The sequence below is a fragment of the Hirundo rustica genome, chromosome 8 (genome assembly GCF_015227805.2).
Source record: "Hirundo rustica isolate bHirRus1 chromosome 8, bHirRus1.pri.v3, whole genome shotgun sequence".
Lineage (NCBI taxonomy): Eukaryota > Metazoa > Chordata > Aves > Passeriformes > Hirundinidae > Hirundo > Hirundo rustica.
In genome coordinates, this window is record NC_053457.1 from 20,264,564 (window position 1) to 20,283,940 (window position 19,377).

The 19,377-nt window shown below is 38.2% G+C and overlaps 1 protein-coding gene across 11 annotated transcripts in view; it reads right to left on the reverse strand.

Moving 5' to 3' along the window:
* EXOC6 (exocyst complex component 6) overlaps positions 1–19,377 on the reverse strand; it is an 89,433-nt gene that overhangs the window by 5,757 nt on the left and 64,299 nt on the right. For 10 of the 11 annotated variants that reach the window (XM_040070594.2, XM_040070599.2, XM_040070597.2 and 7 more), the window contains one exon: positions 18,787–18,860. In XM_040070594.2, the coding sequence (XP_039926528.1) occupies positions 18,787–18,860 (74 nt within the window). Of the gene's footprint in view, positions 1–18,774; positions 18,861–19,377 lie in introns of those variants that run through there. The other variant, XM_058421504.1, reaches the window with a different exon arrangement.

Here is a 19,377-nt window from a genome sequence, read left to right on the forward strand (position 1 = left end):
TGTATCACATCATACTGGTGCTACTGGCTGCGACTCCTTCAAGGTTAGATTGTGCACAGCTTGCCTCGAAATTACAATAAGAAAAATGTTTATTTTGCACATGCATCTTTCCTAAGTTCACATGTACTTCAGACAGAAAGGCAGTCTCTCCCTCACTGCTCAGAATCTGGAGGCAGCACAGCCTATTTTGGCTGTTAGAAAGCTACTCAGCCCCACCTAAGGAGCCACCCAAGGGTGTTCAGTCAGAAGCAGCTTATCATGCAGCCAAAACACACTGTGAAGCACTGAATAAACTAAATATATGTACTCTGCTACCCAGGAACAATGGCACTGCTGTGCTCTTTATCCCATAATAACCATGAAAAATAAGAATAAGCTCAGACAGGCAATACTACACCCGAGTATTTTATAATGAAGCAGAATACGCTTCCCTAGGAGCAAGGAGCAATTATTCCCTTCTGGCTAGGAACAATTTGCAGAGATGTGTGCGTGTCTGAGTCATTGTGGAAAAAAAAAACAAAAAACAACAAGGAACAAGAGGGGGAAAAAAAAGAACAAGATTTAGCCTTTCCTGTACACCACACGGGAACATCATATTTATTGTACACTTACTTCCATTTACAAAATACAAGAAACAGTCTACACTTCCACCTTATTTGAGGATTTTGCCTCTTCTAAAGGTGTGCTATAAAGGGAACCTTTATCCAACATCTTGGAACCATGAGGGCTGATCATCATAGAACAGCATGTTTCTTATAATGTAGGTGGAACAGTGTTGCTTTCCCAAACCATTATATTATTAGTCACATGTATACTTCTAACATTATAGGTAACTTAAGCCTCTGGTTGCTGTACTGCACTTTTATTTTGAATTACGTTCTACAGCGCTTTGATTTTGTAATTTTCCCTTCATGTGCAGGTATTTTCTAAATGCCTTTTATGACTAACATTAGGTGTCTCTAGAAATAAAAATCACTTGGAAAAGAAAAGTACTTTTGTAAAAGATTATAGTAATTTCTCACATTATACAGATAACACTGCTATTTTTAATTGGAAGACTTCTCTTCTAAAAGATACTAAACTATGTTTTGGTTAAAAGAGGCTGTACTGTTAAGACCTTGCTAGCTAACAGGATCAGTTAACAAAAAAACATTATAATACTGATGCTATGAGGGGAAAAGACCTTAAACCTTTAGGGACAGAATTCTGATTTCAAATAGGGTACTTTTACCTATTCTTCAAAGTTAGTACTCTACCGTTTTCCCAGTATCTAGGTGATATGGCCGTGTTTGAATAGAAATTACTCTTCATCATTGCTCACTAAAGCTTTGTATTGTATTACCAAAAGTTCAGAGCAGCTCAGCCATAGTCCTGTATTTAGGCCATCTTGTAATTACGTGAGAATTTCGTGCACTGGGAACTGCAGAAATCGACCATCCGGCCTTTTCAATGCCATTTGAGCCTCTTGTCACATCCTCAGATATCATACAGATGCCCTTTCCTTTTTACTTTTGGGCAACTGTCAGGAATAATCTTGGAAGAGAATGCAACTTTGGGAACTAGCTATGCACAGAGTGAACACAGCAACAGACAGAAGGAGGAGACATGAGCTTTGCAGCTGGAAATGGGGACAAGTGTCCATTAGACACTGTGCTGGTTATACTACAAAAATCCCAATTGTAAATGATCAAGGTGGCTTAGTGCAAGTTGGAATGGTGCAAGCTGGAATCTCCTCTGAAGCAGCACGAGCATCAGCAAATAGCTTTGGTTGTACAAACGACAGCAGTGATTCAGGAGCTGGAGATAAAACTGAGTTGTACACTTAATTTCCTACCTACCTTTCGGTAAAGTCAAATATTCCACCCAAAGAAAAGTAATTCTTTTAATATATCACTGTCAGTTATGTCACTTCTGGCCCACTCTCCTTGCTCACAATCTGAATATTTCTTATGCTAAACATTTTATTAACCCCTAATCACCCAGTTACTTCTGGACTTGATTGCATATGTAATTACCTTTTGTCAGGTACAATTTGCCTGATAAACATGTCAGAACACTTGCTGCTTAGTCTGTTGAAACAGATAAATGCTGTCTTTCCACAGCCTTGGGGCATAATTAACAGGGAAAAAAAAAAGGCAGTTATAAAAACACACAGAAGCTGATTCAGTGAGGCAGGAGTTCACAGCGTGCAGCCCGCCAAGACCCATTGCCCGGCCCGCTACGCTTGCCTGAGCTCTTATTGAGTTCCAGCCTGCTGTGACAGGGCAAAGGGGGCAGCCCTCAAAAACTGAGATTTAAAGTAGGTTTCCACGTGAACTTCAAAAAGGAGTGGGATGATGCCTGTTTCCAAAAAAACTAAAAAAGAAAAAAAAAAAAAACAACAACAACACAGTGAAGCAGCAGATAATGAAATTGGTAGAGTCCCCGTCATCATTATGCGTTATACGCTCAAGCAGATTCTCTGGGATGGCATCAGGAATGGAAAAACTTAAAGAAGGCAGAGGAAAGGAAAAAAAAAAAAAAATCAGGAAAAGCAAGCCGCTCAGGATTAACTAAAAATGCTTTGTGGCATCCTTGGGCTCAATTGCTTCTGATTTCTGCCCTGTAGTGTTTGCAGGTTATGTACCCATGCGCTACGGGGAGTGCGAAAAAAGAAATCCTTACCTGACCTCTGGATAACCCAAACAGGAGATTAGCCCATTTCCAAGCAAAGCAGGTTGTCACACTGTTAGGCCAATTGCTTCTATTGACACTTTGCATAAACATCTTACACAGGGTGATCAGAAAGGACTGTTATGCCATTAATGCTCTTTTTATTTTTTTATACCTAAGTCTTACAGAATAAAGGCCTTTCTGAGTAAGGGATAACAAAAGGGTCAAAAGGTCACAAACATTCTTTTAAGTAGGCAAAAATCGGGGAAGTTTAGATTCATTGAAAAGTGCAAATTGGAATTTTTTTGCATCTTGAAACATTCCAGCACACCCAGCTTTTTCTAATTTCGCTTCTAGTAAATTCACTATCTACTTAATTGTGCGTTTTTACTTTTACTTTTAAATAAGAAAAATGCTGAAGTCTTCATTTTAGGAAATAGCAAGCCATCTAACCTTCTCAGCTAATCGGTAATCTAAACAGACATTACCACTGAAATCCTTGTGAGGATCAGTGTGAAAATACATACAACTTTTTCTTGAAGTGGGATGACTGAACAGTCTCTCATGTACAGTTTTCACATAATTTACACAGCATGTGGTTTGCACTGTGTACAGCAAAATATTCTATATTTTCTTTTGTTTTGCCTTTGCTTTGATCAGAGATGGAAACAATCTCCCTTTAATAGTATAAAAGCCACCTGCTGGGCATCACAGACTACAGCTAATTGGTAAATTCTTTGAAATTTTGATATAATGGATTTTGACCTCTTTAATTAAAAAAAACCCAAAGCCTAGAATACGGTGAACTCTTCTGGGAAATGAATAGTGCCAAGCATATACAACTGCAAGCTACACCCAATCTTTTCTTACGAAAGAACACAGAAGTAACATTACAATTTTTTTCCTTGAGGATGCGTGGCTTTTGGCCAAGGGGAAAAAAAAAAAAAAAAAAAAAAAAAAAAAAAAGAGGCTCTTGCTAGCTAGGTATCTTTTAAGTCAGTAAGATTAAGAAAGAGCAAACACATGAATATTTCAATTATTACTTTGTTATTGGGCTTTGGGAGCTAAAAAGCACCAAACATGAAGGAGACTTTTTCCTTTTAAACACAGTAAATTCACAAAAGCCACTCACAAATATTCCAGTCCTCAACATTTTCTGCTCCAAGGAGCTCACACTGTACCAACCCATCCCACCTTGTTTTAAGAAGGGCAAATGGGTTTCAGGACCCAAAAGGAAGCCTGTCAACCAAAATCGTTGCTGTTTCATAATCTCTGACATAATGTTAACCTTTCAGTGGAGCTATAATCTCATTGCTTTGGGAATTCTGAGGCAGCACTGTCTTTCTTTTGTTAAAACACTTATTTATATTCTGCCCAGCATAATGGAGCCATGGTCCATGACTGGGACTCATAGGCACTTCAGCAACACAGCTACACAACAAGAACAACACTTTTAAAATCTTTGCTTAGGTTTCATGCACAAGTATACATGAATACATCTTACACAGGTATACACTTATTTCCAATAAAAACCATCTGCATGACTATGAAGATAACACCATCATTATTCACCAAGTTATGCTCCTGTTAATTAAAGCATGCGCACCATGAAAGCACTTACTAAACTGGAAAACAAAACATAAAGGACCAGGATCAAAACCAAAACTGGACAAAGACAAGTCTTGTTTACTCTGAACATTTCTTGGTTGCAAAGGAACAACAGAACTACTTAAAATATAGATACCTAACTCCAGCCTGAAAGACAAAAAGACAGTTTACTAACTGTAGAAGGACACCGTACCAACCAAACACAATTATCACTTAATCAGTAGGTGTTCATTACTGCTGACAAACATCTTGTTAGTCTGGTTAGCAAGTCTGCCTGCCACTTGCCAAAATATTTTATTTAGACCTGGTGACTTATTTTGCGAATGTGGTGAATTTCTGAATCCCCCCTACTGATCACATAACTGGAATACTGCACATTGGTCTTGTATTTCAAAGTGTACATTGATCTCTTGATCTGTGAACGTCTCCCTGTAGTTTATGCTATTTTTCTCAATTGGTACAACAAATGGATTTTCAAAGTGATGTTATGGGGACTTAGCTATGCAATTCCCATTAGTGTCAATGGGGGTCGCAGGCTAAATTCCTAGACAATGCTTTGAAAACTGAGCCCTGGATTTTCAAAGGAAGGACAGTCTGTGTTAGAAAGGCAGTGTCTTTCAGTTTTTAAGCCACTGCATTAAAACTTGCCTTTTCCTTTTAAGCACCATGCATTTAGAAACTGTGTCTAAACTTGGGACATTGAAATGTTCGCAAGAATGAAACCATTTTGTATTTTAATGCTACCATCTGTTTCAAATTTAGAAGTGAAATTGTATCTGTCACTATCTTGAATGTTAGGATACAGTCTTCAACACATTCATAAATGTACAACGTATAATGTTATGACAGCTGAACCACTGGGATTTGTTGCTATGCTAAGAAAAAACAGAAGTTATTTGTATTCATATATATTTTCTAAGAAAAAATCCTTGCAAAGGGCAGAATTCTCTCCTAAAATTTGGACCTTGTGGTACACTTTGAGAGATGCCTGGTCTTGTTACATTCATGATTTTTTTTTTAATTCTTTGGCACTTCAAAATGAACTTAGACCTGCCTATAAAAGAGAATGCTTTCTGTTGAAGTCACGTGAACAAGCTTGTTGCTGTTACCATAACCAGAAAAACACTCACAATGTATAATTTTTACAAATCCCATTAAAACTTCAAGCAGCCCAAGATGCAACATCTGAAGACACAGAAAAGTAGTTTCTGAGACAAATATAAATAACTAGGCCCTATGAAACACACAATATAGCAACAAGTAATACCTCTTCAAAGAAGATTTGTTTAATTACAGTGAAAATGTTTATTATGAAGTGTGTTGTTCTTCATCATTAAAGGATAAGCTGGACTAGTAGCAAAAGAACCATCTTTTGAGTCTAGAAGCAGGGAAGAGTTTGAAAAGCAGGAGCCTGGCAGACAATCAGGCTCCAGAGGGCACGGGCTCGGGCCAAATTGCTCCTGTCAAGCGTGTTAGTCCGTACACAAAGTCCCTTTAGACAAAGCATAAAACTATGTCAATGGCAAAATTTGTGTGGATTAAAATTGTGTATTATGCAATGGTCAGGTCATTCACCTTTTTTTCTGGTTTTGAGCTCCTGACACAGAGGTGTACACACTCAAACCGTACCAGGGGTGACAAGTGCAGCCCCCCAGAACAAGCCATCTGCCCCTCACCTGAACCAGACTTTGAAAACTCAATTTCAACTGTTAAAATTATGAAGCTTTTAATATAGCACAGTTTAATCTCAACTGACATTTTCACTTGGCTTCTGGTTGTTTTTTAAACGTGTTTGCCAGTAGTACTTCAATACTGACATCCACCAAAAACAAATTTTATATTTTAGTTTATTTAATCTTTCAAAATTTCTATAGGCACTTCTTTTTCACTTGCACTAACACAACAGGTTGCTTTAAACTATTCACTCGTCTATGAAATAATGCCATAAACAGCACATGATGAGGCACAGTGTCCTAAAATAAGCTTCTTGGGGATTAAAACTGTCTCTAAATTTGTCTCAATCCTCCCTGTAAAAATCCATCTGAGATGATTCACTATAAAAATGTTGTCAAAAAAGTTCAAAATCTAAAGCTAAATCTGAGCCACCTTCTCTGGTTTAGAGGTGGGTCTAATTTAAATTAATCTAATTTGGTGTAACTAGAAAAAAATTCAAACACAAAACACATTCACTTCCACATCCATACTGTGTTCTGGAATTGAACACTCTTGTCCCATCTGTCACATTTAATATTTAGCACTATTCATAAGAGTAACTCCAGATGCCTGTAGTCTCACAAGCATGTATATACACCATACCACAAGAAGTCATTATCTGACAAAAGCTGGTTTTAACTACCCCAAAACTGTCCTTGTATACACACACATCTAATCTAGACAGTCAGGCTGCTGTACCCTAGAACTAATCACCTGCAGTGGTCTGCCCAAGTATACAACTCCAAGTTTAAATTTCAGTCCAGTTACTTCTAGGATTGAAGGAAGGAGCTCTAGATACACAGCCCTGGTGTGCAAATGCAAACTGATGCCTATGGGAGGACAAGTGAGCAAGGCACAGCTCCACGGCATCAGCTTTGTGCTTACAGGGGAAGAGAAGACTTCAGCTCTTTGTGTGAAGCTGCAGCTCCGGAGCAGACCCAGGACACTGCCAATGAGGGCACTGCTGGGACCTAGGGATTCAGTGAACGGAGTGTTTCCCTCTCCCAACTTTCCAGTCATTTCTTGCCATATTCTGACTTGGACAAAAAAACAGAGAAAATTTTATCTATGAAATATGCTGAAATTACATTGCTACAGAGATTGAGTCAACTTAACAGGAGGATTTACATCAGGTCTGTAAGGCTTATAAGCACTCTTGAATCTGCAGCAATTGGTCTCCACAGAAGTCCATGATCTGCAGTGTGTACTACGAATCATACTATTTCTACTGAGATTACCTGAGGTTCTACAGCAAGTAAGGGGAAATAGCTTGGCTCAACACAACAGAGTATTTATTTTTTAATTGACAACTTTCTTTTGGTTTAGTTTCTTTTAGCATTTGTGCGTTTCTTAAAAGTTGCACATCTAAAATAAAAAATTACAGCCACAATGTGCCATATTCTTCTCTCAGGCAGCCATCAAAACACTTAGAATTTTATATACAAGGTGTCTCTCTGACAAGCTCCTGCAGGAAGCAGATACAGATGCAGCAACTGCCCAATAAAGTATATCAGCTGATCTTGGGTGCTGAGACAGAATACGTGAAAAGCCACTGCAATTCAAGACAGAACAGGCCACAAAACAGCATAATTCTGTTTGCATCCAGAAACAAAAATCCAGTGCAACCCATAAGGCACAGATACTTACAGATGTGGCCATCCTGAGTTTACTGTAAACAGATAGTTACTTCTTTCAAAGTAGTGCACTCAGGGTATGGCTGCACAACCACCCTTTATAGCAGATGAAGTTACATCCCTTAGGGAAAGCTATGCTAGACCTGAGAACCTCTGGACAAGGAATTCCACAATCAGTAGCTCAGGAATGTAAATAGAGACAAGTTAAAAGGAAAGCCAAAATCACTAGGAAAAAACTTTCATATTCTTTCACAGACAACCTTCACTTTCCTCTTCAGCTACAAGAAAATATTTACTTCCCTATTTATATCTGTCAAATGACTCTCAAAACGTTTTAGCAAATACTGTAGCCCATATAAACTCCTGGTTTTGTTTTGTTAACTTGTCTGGAAAACTTGGTTTAACAAAGGCTTCCAAGCTCAGCAAGTTGCAACCTGGATACCTCAGAATTTCCTTTTTAACTGGGTTTTTGCGAAAGATCTTTCTTCTTTGGCTGCTGTTCGCAAACATATTAGGAAAAACCCCATTTTGCTTAAAGGCAATAATCCAATAAAATTTCTTATCCAAGAAATACATCTTCAAGAAATTATTCTGCTTAGAAGATGGTCTTCTCCCCTTACAGTATGCCTTTTCTCCTCAATTCTATAGACTGTATTTTCTTTAAATGTTTTATCTAAAAAATTATTTCTTATGATTTCCCTGGAAGAACAAGTAAATACAAATTATTTTATATGTCATTTGCAATAATTACTCTTCACATTTTAGCTCCAACGGATCCCAGTACACATGGAACTTTTGCCGAGTGATGATGGCAAAATTCAGCCTGTAATGCCTCCTGCAATTTGAAAACATCTTCCCTTGATTTTACTTGCCACTTTGAAATGTTATCCCTTTCTAGCGAGTAATCCTGTGCTAGATTCTTTTGCTTCTTAAATGAACATTATTGTCACCCTTTATTGACTGACCAGATCTATTATCACATGTAAGCAGTGTTAATCCTCTAGTAATTAACACCCTTATTAAAGTAATTTTAACTCAAAGAAGTTTAAATCGCATTATTGGTTTTATTTAATTAAGCTATGAGGGCTGTTTTACAGTGTCATTTGAGTTTTCAGCTTGTGTCTTTTCTACCAGTTTCGCAGGTGCCCCCTGCAGCCGCCACACCCTGACACACACAAGCCACGACCACCACCACCCCACCCCACACAGCTACCAGAGCATTTCTGTCTAGGGGTTATTCAGCACTATTCCGTTGCACTGTGAACTTCTTCAACTATTCTGCAAGACGTAGACACTTTATTAAACATTTCACCATTCCCAGAACTATCATTTGGATGTGGAATGATAGTATCACATTCAATAGGACTCAATATCTTGTTCGTACCTCAAGAGACACTTTTAATGTCCTTTTCATACATCCTAAGCAAGGGCAAACATTTTTCTTTAAACTTCAGACAGGCGAAAAGAAACAGAATCTGAATGCACTGAGTTGTGCCACTTACAACTACCAATTTTTCTGTTACTTTGAAAATAAGTCAGGTTTTAAAATTGTGGTTTCTCGTGTGTGCGTCCCGCATGTTGCTTTCTATGGGAAAATATCTGATTGCCTACATTTTCTTGCAGATCTCAGGTAAGCTACTCAACTGACACATTTGACACAGGGTCAAAGGATGAGAACTGTCTTCTGGTTTAACTGCATCAAGTTACACTGTGCACTCTGGAAGAGTGTGGGCTAATTATGTGTCCTTCTGAACGATTTCCTGGAGGCACACTACTGAAACTGGGAAAGCTTGAGTTCTCCTGGGAATAAGGCAACCTGATGGTCTTACGGACTTTATACACCATTAACTGTGTACTGGAAGTCTTTCTTTTCTTTGAATAGAAACATCTCTTCAAATTTCTACTGTTTAAAAAAGAAATGTTCTTACTGGGTCTCAGCATAAACCATGGAAAATTATAAACACAGAAAGAAAAGGTTAAGAATAATAAAGTACATTTACAGACAAAAATTGCCTTTTTATCTTTTTTCTTCCTCATCCCATATTTTTATGTTCTTCCTTTCTCCCCATCAATTAGTGCTTCCATCTATTCACATTCTGATTTATTTCTACATTTCTATTATTACTCACTCTTTACTCACACTTCTTGTAATCACAAGGTCTTTTAAGCTGCACTGTTCCTTTGCTACTAATGCTCTAGAGAAAATCCTCTGCAACAAGGACACAATCTATATGTGAATCTTCCATGTGAACTTTGTTATTTCAATATTCTTTAAAATAGCACAATTTTTAAAAGGATAAAGTGCTCTGAACCTGACATGTCCATGAGTGCCATACATGTTAACATATATGATAAGATGTGCCTAAGAACATGCTGGTTCAGTCATATTGCTTACAGTACAACTAGTGCACTTCATTCAGAAACCAGTTATAACATACCAGGATGAAATTAAATTATTTCTTTTGCCAGCTATTGGTATCTTTGTATTAACTTTATCTCCCAATTTCACTGATTGGCAGAAGGTGGTCTAGCTAGACAGAGTAATATTTTTTAATTTGTATTTCTGCCGTTCTAAGACAGTTAACTGCAGATCAGTGTCACATTATGGTACATCCTATAAAAAGACTTTTGAACATATGACCTTCTTTCCCAAGATACTATGACCAAATAAATAAATATTCATTAACTACATTTCACCAATTCAAGTCATTGCCTTACTATGTCCATGCAATTCCTTCCTTGTGTTGGTACTGTTCTGAAGCAGAGAAAAAGTCTTGTTTTCCTGATGTAAAAGATTCCTTTGATTTTACTGGATTTTATATTTGCCCTGCAGTGACTTCCAAAAATGAGATGGACTTTCTTTTTCACAGAATAAACTAGCAAAAGGAAAAAAATGGGGGATTCTGTCTGCTGCATGTGATTGACAGATAATTTAGAAAATGAATGGAACCTAAGTATGCTGATTGACGCAACTGAAAAAATACTGCAGGCAAATCTGTAGGGTTAAAGGCTTAGTAGTGCTGCTCAGTACATACTACATACCAGTGGTACTACCAATTTATGTAAGACTGGAGAATGTAAGTGATTTGGGGGCAGAAATTACTTAATACACGAACACAGCTACCAGTTCCATGGCTCCCCAATGGGAGGCCAGATATTAGAAATGTTAAGAGAATACAAATAACATGTAACTTGAAGGAAACCAATAGTTTTCTTCTCTTGTGTTGCTCAGTTAACAATCCTTATACATTACTCACGGGAACCACACATATTGCTCACAGAATTCAGAGGAAGTACTGGAGAGATAGGGACTCCAAAACTGAGCTCCATCCATCAGCTCAGGGCTACAGAAGGACCCAGACACAATGGTGGAGATCTTGCAGCAACTGGCTGGCAGCAGGAAAACAGAAGCTTGATATAATGCATGCACAGACTTTGGGAAGTTGTGCACCCAGATCTTTCTTCCTTGCACACGCATCATTTCTTACATGACAAAGGCAAGGACTGAATGGGAGCAAAACCGCTAGCAGAAGAATAACTCAAGAGAATCTTCACTGCATTGAATAACTTTCACTCAATGGAATGTGTATCAGTGACCCAAAGGGTAAGTAGGATTTTACAAATATAATAGACGCATAGATCAACTTGTAATTCAAGGAAGATATTTGTTAATTGACAAATTATCTGGAAGTGAACTTTCTGAAACTTTCCTACCAACAGATCCTTCTGCAAAAGAATAAAACCTTCTCCAGATAAAGTTTATTTAGTGCCTTCTCTCACAATGTCATTGGAAATGGCTGCTTCACAAAGTGTTCCACAGGATGACAGTTATTAAAGAAATTTAGTGTCATGCCCAAGAAAACGGAAGCCTTTGGGTTCTAACATTTTGTGCACAGTATTCTTGGGATTTCACTTCAATTACCAAGGATAAAATTTAATTCCATTTAGGTCCCAGTTTTATAGGAATTTCCTCTGTAACTATTGGATGAGCTTTCTTGAACGGAAAGGTTTTCCAGAGATATGAAGTTTCCATCATAACAGTTCTGTAGGTTTTGAATTAATTGATTAACTATTTCTAAACTGTGTCTTGCAAAAGTAATGATGACCAAGAAGAGCTTAAAGCTGATTAAATGTGACATTTGGGAGTATTCAGACAGGGATTCAGATATGTCCATCTAAATAGTCTTGACAGCAGCTTTTGCCAACCTTTTTTTTTTTTTTTTTTTTTTCTTCTCTCTCTCTCTCTCTTCATATCTGCTTTGATCAACCTCTCCAGTGAAACTTTTAGTGATTTCCATTATGGTAGCATTTAGAAGATGAAACTTCCCTGCACAGTTCTAAGTCAAGTGTTTCACCTGCACAAATGAGATCAATTAATGTGATTTCCTGTCTCAGTTACCAAAATTCAAAATTCACCTAAAAACAACAAAAAATGCCCTAAGGCTTATGTTCTTATTCAAAGACTGTTATCGGCAAGTCTCTAAGTCAAGCTGAGTCAATGCTCCACAAGTTCTGTGTAGTTTCTAAATACACAGTACAGATTTCTCGTTGGCTCATTTAGTTCTTGTATCTACCTTGTTAAGTAAGAGAACTCAGAATTGTATCCTGTAAATTAACTAGCTTAAAGGAACAAAAAGGAATTTTCTATTTTTCATAACTTCCATGATTTAGGTACCTATGCCATTCTTTACTGTTGATTAAGAGATAGCATTCTGTTTATGCTATACACCTTTACACCTCAAAGCCTTTTGTGTACAATATACTGTATTTTCATTTGCAGAAACTGCTAAGGTTTTTTCCAAAAATAGAATGGGGTATCTTGTGGCCATATGTATATAATTTTTAAGTGAGGTATTGATAGAGCTAGTAAAGTGAAGTAACAGCATTTGTACATTGAGGTTTTCAAGACTGTTTTCAAGAACGCCCCCTCACTGTTAGTACACCATGATCTAGTGCAAAAACCTAGTATATGATCAGCATTATTTACACTTCTCTGCTGAAAAAGGGGCATTTAGATGAATTGGATACAATCTGGTTTGCACTGAATTTAATGAATGATTTAATGTCCCAAAGAATACACAGACACTGAATACCCAGCATGTGTGCTTTTAGTTTCTGGCACTAACAGAGTAGGAATACTTACTACCAGGAAATTACTAACTTGCCATTCTGCTTTGATTCTGCAAATCCTTATCAAGATGGTGAATCCGAAGCCATGCTTGTTTTTGACCCCCTGCTGCTAATTTCTGTGCATTTGTTTCCCAAGTTTCCTAATTCTTACCAGCTGGCAGGAAGATCCCATCCTAGTAATGAGCCAGCTTGCTTCTGTGTACAGAGCACTGATTGAGATCTTCCTCACAAATATCTATACCCACAGCTTGTGATCTGAGCCTACTGTGATTAACTACAGGCCTTGCAGAACCTAGCTGAGAAGGAGAAACCAAAAGGAAGAGATTCCATTGGGGAATATAAGTACTTGCAACAAGTTGCCACATTTGCGTGAAGAATTCCTGTTTACTTAGAAGAATATAGTACTCAGAAGAAATATTTTGTCTTCCCTGCAAGCCAGGTAACACACATTTTGCTTGCAGCCATACTCAAATAGCTGTGTCATTTTAAACCCAGAGATGCATATGTATGTTACCACTGTATGATGCAAATACATGAGATATTGAACCTCGACTTGTGCCTGTTCCGCTAAGAGTGTGTCTCAAGCCTTCCTTAGTGCCAAGTCAACTTATGGAGAAGGGAAAGCCCAGAAAGAATTGCCTTCCTCCTCCAGCAAAGTGAGGATCCATCCTCTGAAATCCAGGAAGATGCAACTCCTGTTTTGTTGCTGTCTGAAACCTGAGCTCCTTTCTTTAGCCAAATAAGCAGCATTGCACTGAAAACTAGAGAAGCACAAATCCCATTACATAGCACCCTGAGGCTGGGCTTCATGTTACAGACGTAACATGCTCCTCTGCTTGTTCACAGAAGCTGGGGAGTGCAAAACAGGGAGAAAGGGATCAGTAGGCATTGTGAAAGAGCCTCTGTGAAGATGAAAGTCTCAGCAACCATTTCCCTCAGGAAGCAAAAGATGAAATGCCCTATACTACTTTCTAATTAAAAATTCAAACTGTTGCCTTATGAAAAAAAGTCTTACTTTTATCTTCAAACTCTTTAGCTTTTAAGACTTATTCCTAAAAATATTGTTGGGGATTTCTCCCTCTTGAAAACTTCTGATGCTTTTTAAGTTCAAGACTCCTTCTCAGAACAGAGGCTGGGGTGGGTATACTCCACTAATTCCAAAGCCTAGGCACTCTGTGGGCTGCCTGCCTGTAAAGGCAGCCAGAGCACAACCTTAGAGCCTTCAGCTTCCAAGAGTTACAACAAACAGGTTTGGCAACAGGCTGCAACTTCTTCTCTGAGGTCTACTGAAGGGCTCAAGAGCATTCTCCACAGGGAATACAGATGGCAAGAGCTTTGGCAGGCTGCACGTTTGGGAATCGGAGACAAGCCAGAGCTGAAATGTAGTTACTACCACAGGAAATTAATTCAAATTAAACACTGCAAATATAACAGTGGGGAAGGCTGAACTGTCACCCTGCCTTCAGTGGCAGAAAATCCTGTGCCTGGGTTTGAAGCCCAATGGTCTGTTACACAGTCCCTACTTACAAGGAGTTACTTCTGAGTTATCAGATGGACAATGCTATGTCCCAGTGATGAATGGGAAGAAAGAAAAGGGCTATGTTAAGTAGTAATAAAAATTTCCTCTTTCAAATAAATTTACACTACATTTGTTGCATGGAACACTACAGTTCACAAAGGCTAGTAATAATTTCTCACCAGAAAACACATTAAAATATAAATGGACAAGCAACCCAATAAACTATCAATTATTCAGAATTAGAAGAAAATGTATTATACCTCTAAATATCAGTTATCAATTTGCAGATGGAATACATATTGTGTACTACCAACAACTTCAGTTCATAGAAGAGACACATGCTTATTTATACACATCATAAACAAGAGTCTGACAAAAAAAAAATCTTCTAATGTTCCTATGATAAATTACTCTCTATATTAGTCATATTGATTGCTTTATGACTTTGTGTCCAATATATCTCTAACACTGAGAAAATACAAACATAAACTGCTGAAAATCTAGAATTTCCCCCCGTGCTTAAGCAGAACTTATGGACACCAGTGATCACAGCCCTTGGTCTCCCATCTGAAGGACACCACCATCAGACTGTAAACTGTTTGCCATGTGAGTGGAGATATTGCTACTGTGCTTGCCTGACTCTGGAGTTACCAACAGCATGTGATTATTTTCACTTGAGACTGCTGCCCTTTGCAGGGCCAACACTGACAGCAGCTGGAGGGTGTTAACAACATGTACTTAAGTGCCAAAAGAACACAGATAAGACACAGTTCTCCTCAACCCAGGAAAATAAGGAAATTCCACAAATCATCAAGCTAGCTGAGCACTTGTTTGAGATGAGACAGTAGAGAAAGAAGCCCCTAAGCAGTGCTGACGGTAGAGAGAAACATCAGGAACAACTTGTCATGTCAAAAGTGAAACAAAGTCAAGCTATGTTGGCAGCTTAGTTATATCTCTGCAGGAAATTATTTGATTTCAAGAACAGGTATTTGTTAGCACCCACTTGGTTAAGAATCAGGACATTTGGCCTAGGACAGCAACTGCTGAACTCTCAGCCTACCACACCGTTATCGTTCTTGTCCACTACATACTACACTGGCTCTTCAAAGAATAACACACAAATTATAATACGTCTTATTCTCACAGTACTTAAGTGTACAGGACACAAAAGAAATTACCTCACATTCCAAAACTCTGTAACCCTAGTCTTTAGGGACTAAAGAACAGATCATAACCAGGAAAAAACTAATTCATGTCAGAGGTTGTGCTTCCTCCTCAGAGACGATTCAAGTAGGACAAACTAAGACCTGTTTACTTTAGAAGGTTAATTCCAATTGACCTAAGATTGGAATTGGTAGCAAAATCCCCAAAGTTTATTCCCCCTCACTTTGGATCACTGCACTATTTACCCAGGTTCCCTGTGCAGACAGTAGCAAGAAACGATTGTCAGAGATCAATGCAAGTTGCAGGAGAGCTGGGTCACCTTCACAAGATGCCAGAGAGCAGTCTCTGTAAAGCAGCACATGCCACTTTGATAATTGGCTTGCTGAGATGGCCCCTCAATGGCTTTAAGTGGGGTCAGAGGGTGCGCATAGGTGTGACCTCAGGTCATATGCTAAGGCAAGTGGCATAAGGCATGACACAATCACTGCAGCTGCACAGAACCATGAATCTGCCCTAATTTTCTACCTGCTAAACTAGTTGGAACTGCAAGTTTCTTTCTAGATGATCAAGTGTGATCAGCTAACCCCACCAAGCCACCTGTGTAAGACGCTGAGCTACAGTGGTTATGGAAGTAGCACAAAAATCTTTAATGACTAGGGTTTCTTCAGATTATAAAGATCTTTAAAGAGCATGGTAAGTATGTCAAAAGCCTAAGTGGAGAATAGTATAAAGAGAGAGAGGTGGCTCAAACAGGATACTGGTAAGTGCTTGCTCCTTTGTGATTTCTGTCCTCTTAGAGCTTCCTGCTACTAACTACTGTTGTCTTCTTAGACACAACTCTCTTTCTCATGCCAGCTGTTTCTGTTTGCTCTTCTATGTCTGCGGAAGGAAGAAGGAAAGTGGGCTTGCTGGGGACAACATGCTGCCTACACATTGTCCTCAGGGAAAGACAGAGGATCAAGAACTATTAGGCTGAAAATACCTATGAAAATTCTTTTCAAAGCTGCTCCTCCCTACATGGTAATCATTCAAGTGTAGCTCCTCTCTGTCTTCCAAGCTGGCTCCCTGTGACTTGACTTCGTTAGTAAAACATGCTATAATATCCTACTGCCCAACCCTCATTAATCTTACACACTGCACTAGTACAGCACAGAGTGAGTAGCTGTTGTTGAGATAACTGGCTTCCATTAGCAACCATGTGATTGGCAGGACGATAAAGTCTTTTCCCTTGCAGGTCAGCTGCTTTTTAAGAAGAGGGCAATCCTGCTGATCCATCTTTTAGCTACAGTCTCTCACTGAGTCCCAAATCTCCTGCCTTTTAGCTTTGATACGGTTCAAGCTTTCCCCCTTGTATCAGCCCCTACCTGTCATCAGCTCCTCTGTACCAAACAGCCAATATCAGGAGTTTGACCTCAGGGCACAGTCCGGGTGGGCAGGTAAAACCTGACCACTGGACCTACTTCCTTATCTTTCATATCCTGCAATTCATGAAGAAGTATCAAATTCAAACTAAAAAACAGAAGCATGACCTTTTATAAGAACCTTCTGAAAAAGGCTCTGTTGCCTTTCTAAGTATTCTTGAAAAGAACTGTCATCTACCCTATCAAGACAGAAATGGATCACAAATAAGGAGAAGAGGGAAAGCACTGAAAATACTAACTAAATGGTAGAAGTTTTTGATGTGTGCCTGCAATACCTTTTGGTGATGCACACAAAAATATAGTAAAAACCAAACAAAAGATGCTAGAACTGTTCTACATCTGCAAGCTCCATTTGCAACCCAGTAAGAGAGTTGCCCAAACTTTTCCTGTTTATAAAAAATACTAAGTCAATTAAATTCACATGACATACAGAGAATCCTCTACAAAGTGCTTGAGAGAATTCTAAATATAAGTTGCTAACGTAAGCTAAGAGCTATCATAAACAACATAATACCTATTTAAGTCACATAATCCCCAGTTAGTGCTCAAAACACACGAAAATCTTTATTTCCTGTAGCAAGTATGTACAAACTCTGCCCTCTTGCATAGCTGGAAATCATGTTTTCCCTTGAAACAAACCTAGGCTCTGCAAGGATTCCACTTAGGTGGATGACAGAAATGGTGTCAAAAAAAATCTCAACATCCTTTCCCTTCAACTGAAATGATCTAAGTAGAAATTGGAAGATATTTAGTCTCTTTTAACACTGACAATAAAAAAAGTGTTTAAAAGAATCCAAACGGGGAAGGCTGATAGTCAAGGCAAGACTTGAGGCATGAACAAATCTCGTAGCCATAATCCTGTGTCCTTCTCACATAGTATACACTTATCCCACTGTAGATATTGTTCATTATTATATTACTGTGAGAACCTAACAGAGAACCCTACCTTTTAATTTTTTCATTCAAAAAGACAGTTAAATCAAGTCCTTTCTAACTACCAGGAAAAATCTAAATACTTTTGCCTCAAGGATCTTCCCCTCTGAAATGCCCTTTAATAATCTTGCAGTAAAAAAACCTACTAAATTATTAAAAGCAAAAATAATCTTAGTATATAGATAATTCGGTATAGAATTCTTTCTACTTCTTCTCATTTTTTAATGACTTTGATAGGCCCATAATGGTGCTGAAAAAATATCACCAATATCTGCAGAAGGCTACAGATCCTCCATGCGCAGTTAATGATTCATTTCACTATTTAAATAATACTTACAATTTTGTGAAATAATAAATCCTTTGTAAAAGCTAACTTCAAGCATGAAAAGGTTTTGAAGACCGTTTGTTACGGTGGTTATCAAGTCCAAATTTACAAAGATTTTAGTAGATTTTAGTCTCGGAAAACCTTCCTTTTGGCAAGATCTGTGGAAAAGTGCTTCCAATATTACAGCATTTAAAATTAAATTAAATTTTATGCAGGATAAAGATCATCTGGTTGGAATAAAGCTGCATTCCAACAGTTTAAAAGAATTCTAGGTAACAAATTCAGGGAAGGAAATCTTAAATAACATGATGCCTGATTCTGCTACCCAGAGAGTAGTTTTGTAGACAGGAGCAAATGCTCAGAATGGAATCAGACCAGCACACACTTGGCTAACACTTCTCTTGCAAAAAGGTGTCACAGGATCTTCACAAAATTGTCAGGACCAAAATTCAAACCAATAGTTCTGTAACATTACTACCAGTAGCACAGTGCCCCCTAACCACACACTGGAGAAACAATTTTATGCTACATTACAGGGAATAGTGCCACTAACAACACTTCAAATAACTGCTTTTCACAACTAATTACGTGGGAATGCAAAAACATGAAAGGTTCTTGAATTTAATAACTTCAGCATTGGTCAGAAGGGGAAATTAGTAGGATAAAAAACACCAACTAGTGTCTTACTTGTCTGAGGTCGATGAAAGCTAACTGCAGGGTGTCTCCCTGGAATCCTGGCACAGGCTCAGAACTAGCAAACACTGCAAAAAAAAAGGTTAAAATATTACCGATGTAGATTTTTTTTTTTTGGTAATCTAACAGAAAAATCAAGCTCTATGCAATATGCAATATAAATGCTAGGTAGCATAGTTTCATAGGAATAGTTTAATAACTCACAGTGATTAAACCCAAACAAACCAACAAATAACCTTTTGATAGTTTTTCCAATAATTCTAAAGAATATTACTTTTAGGAGTATTATTAGAAATTTTGCTTAAAATTCTAACCCAGTAGTAACGTTATGACCACAGAAACCAAGATATCTTTTAGCCTGAGGTGCATGATTAATGAAGAATTTCAAAGTAATACCAATGCCATGGCTGTCAATATATTTTCAAGCATCTGCCTTTGTTACAGCATCCATGCTATAAAACCTCCACCTCCAGCCAAAGAGCATTAAAGAACAAACAGTAAGGAGTTAGCTTTATGGGCAGAAAGCCCTATGTGCCATGGTCAGAGCACAGCTGAAATGTCTGCTCATGTCTTTTAGCCTGCTTA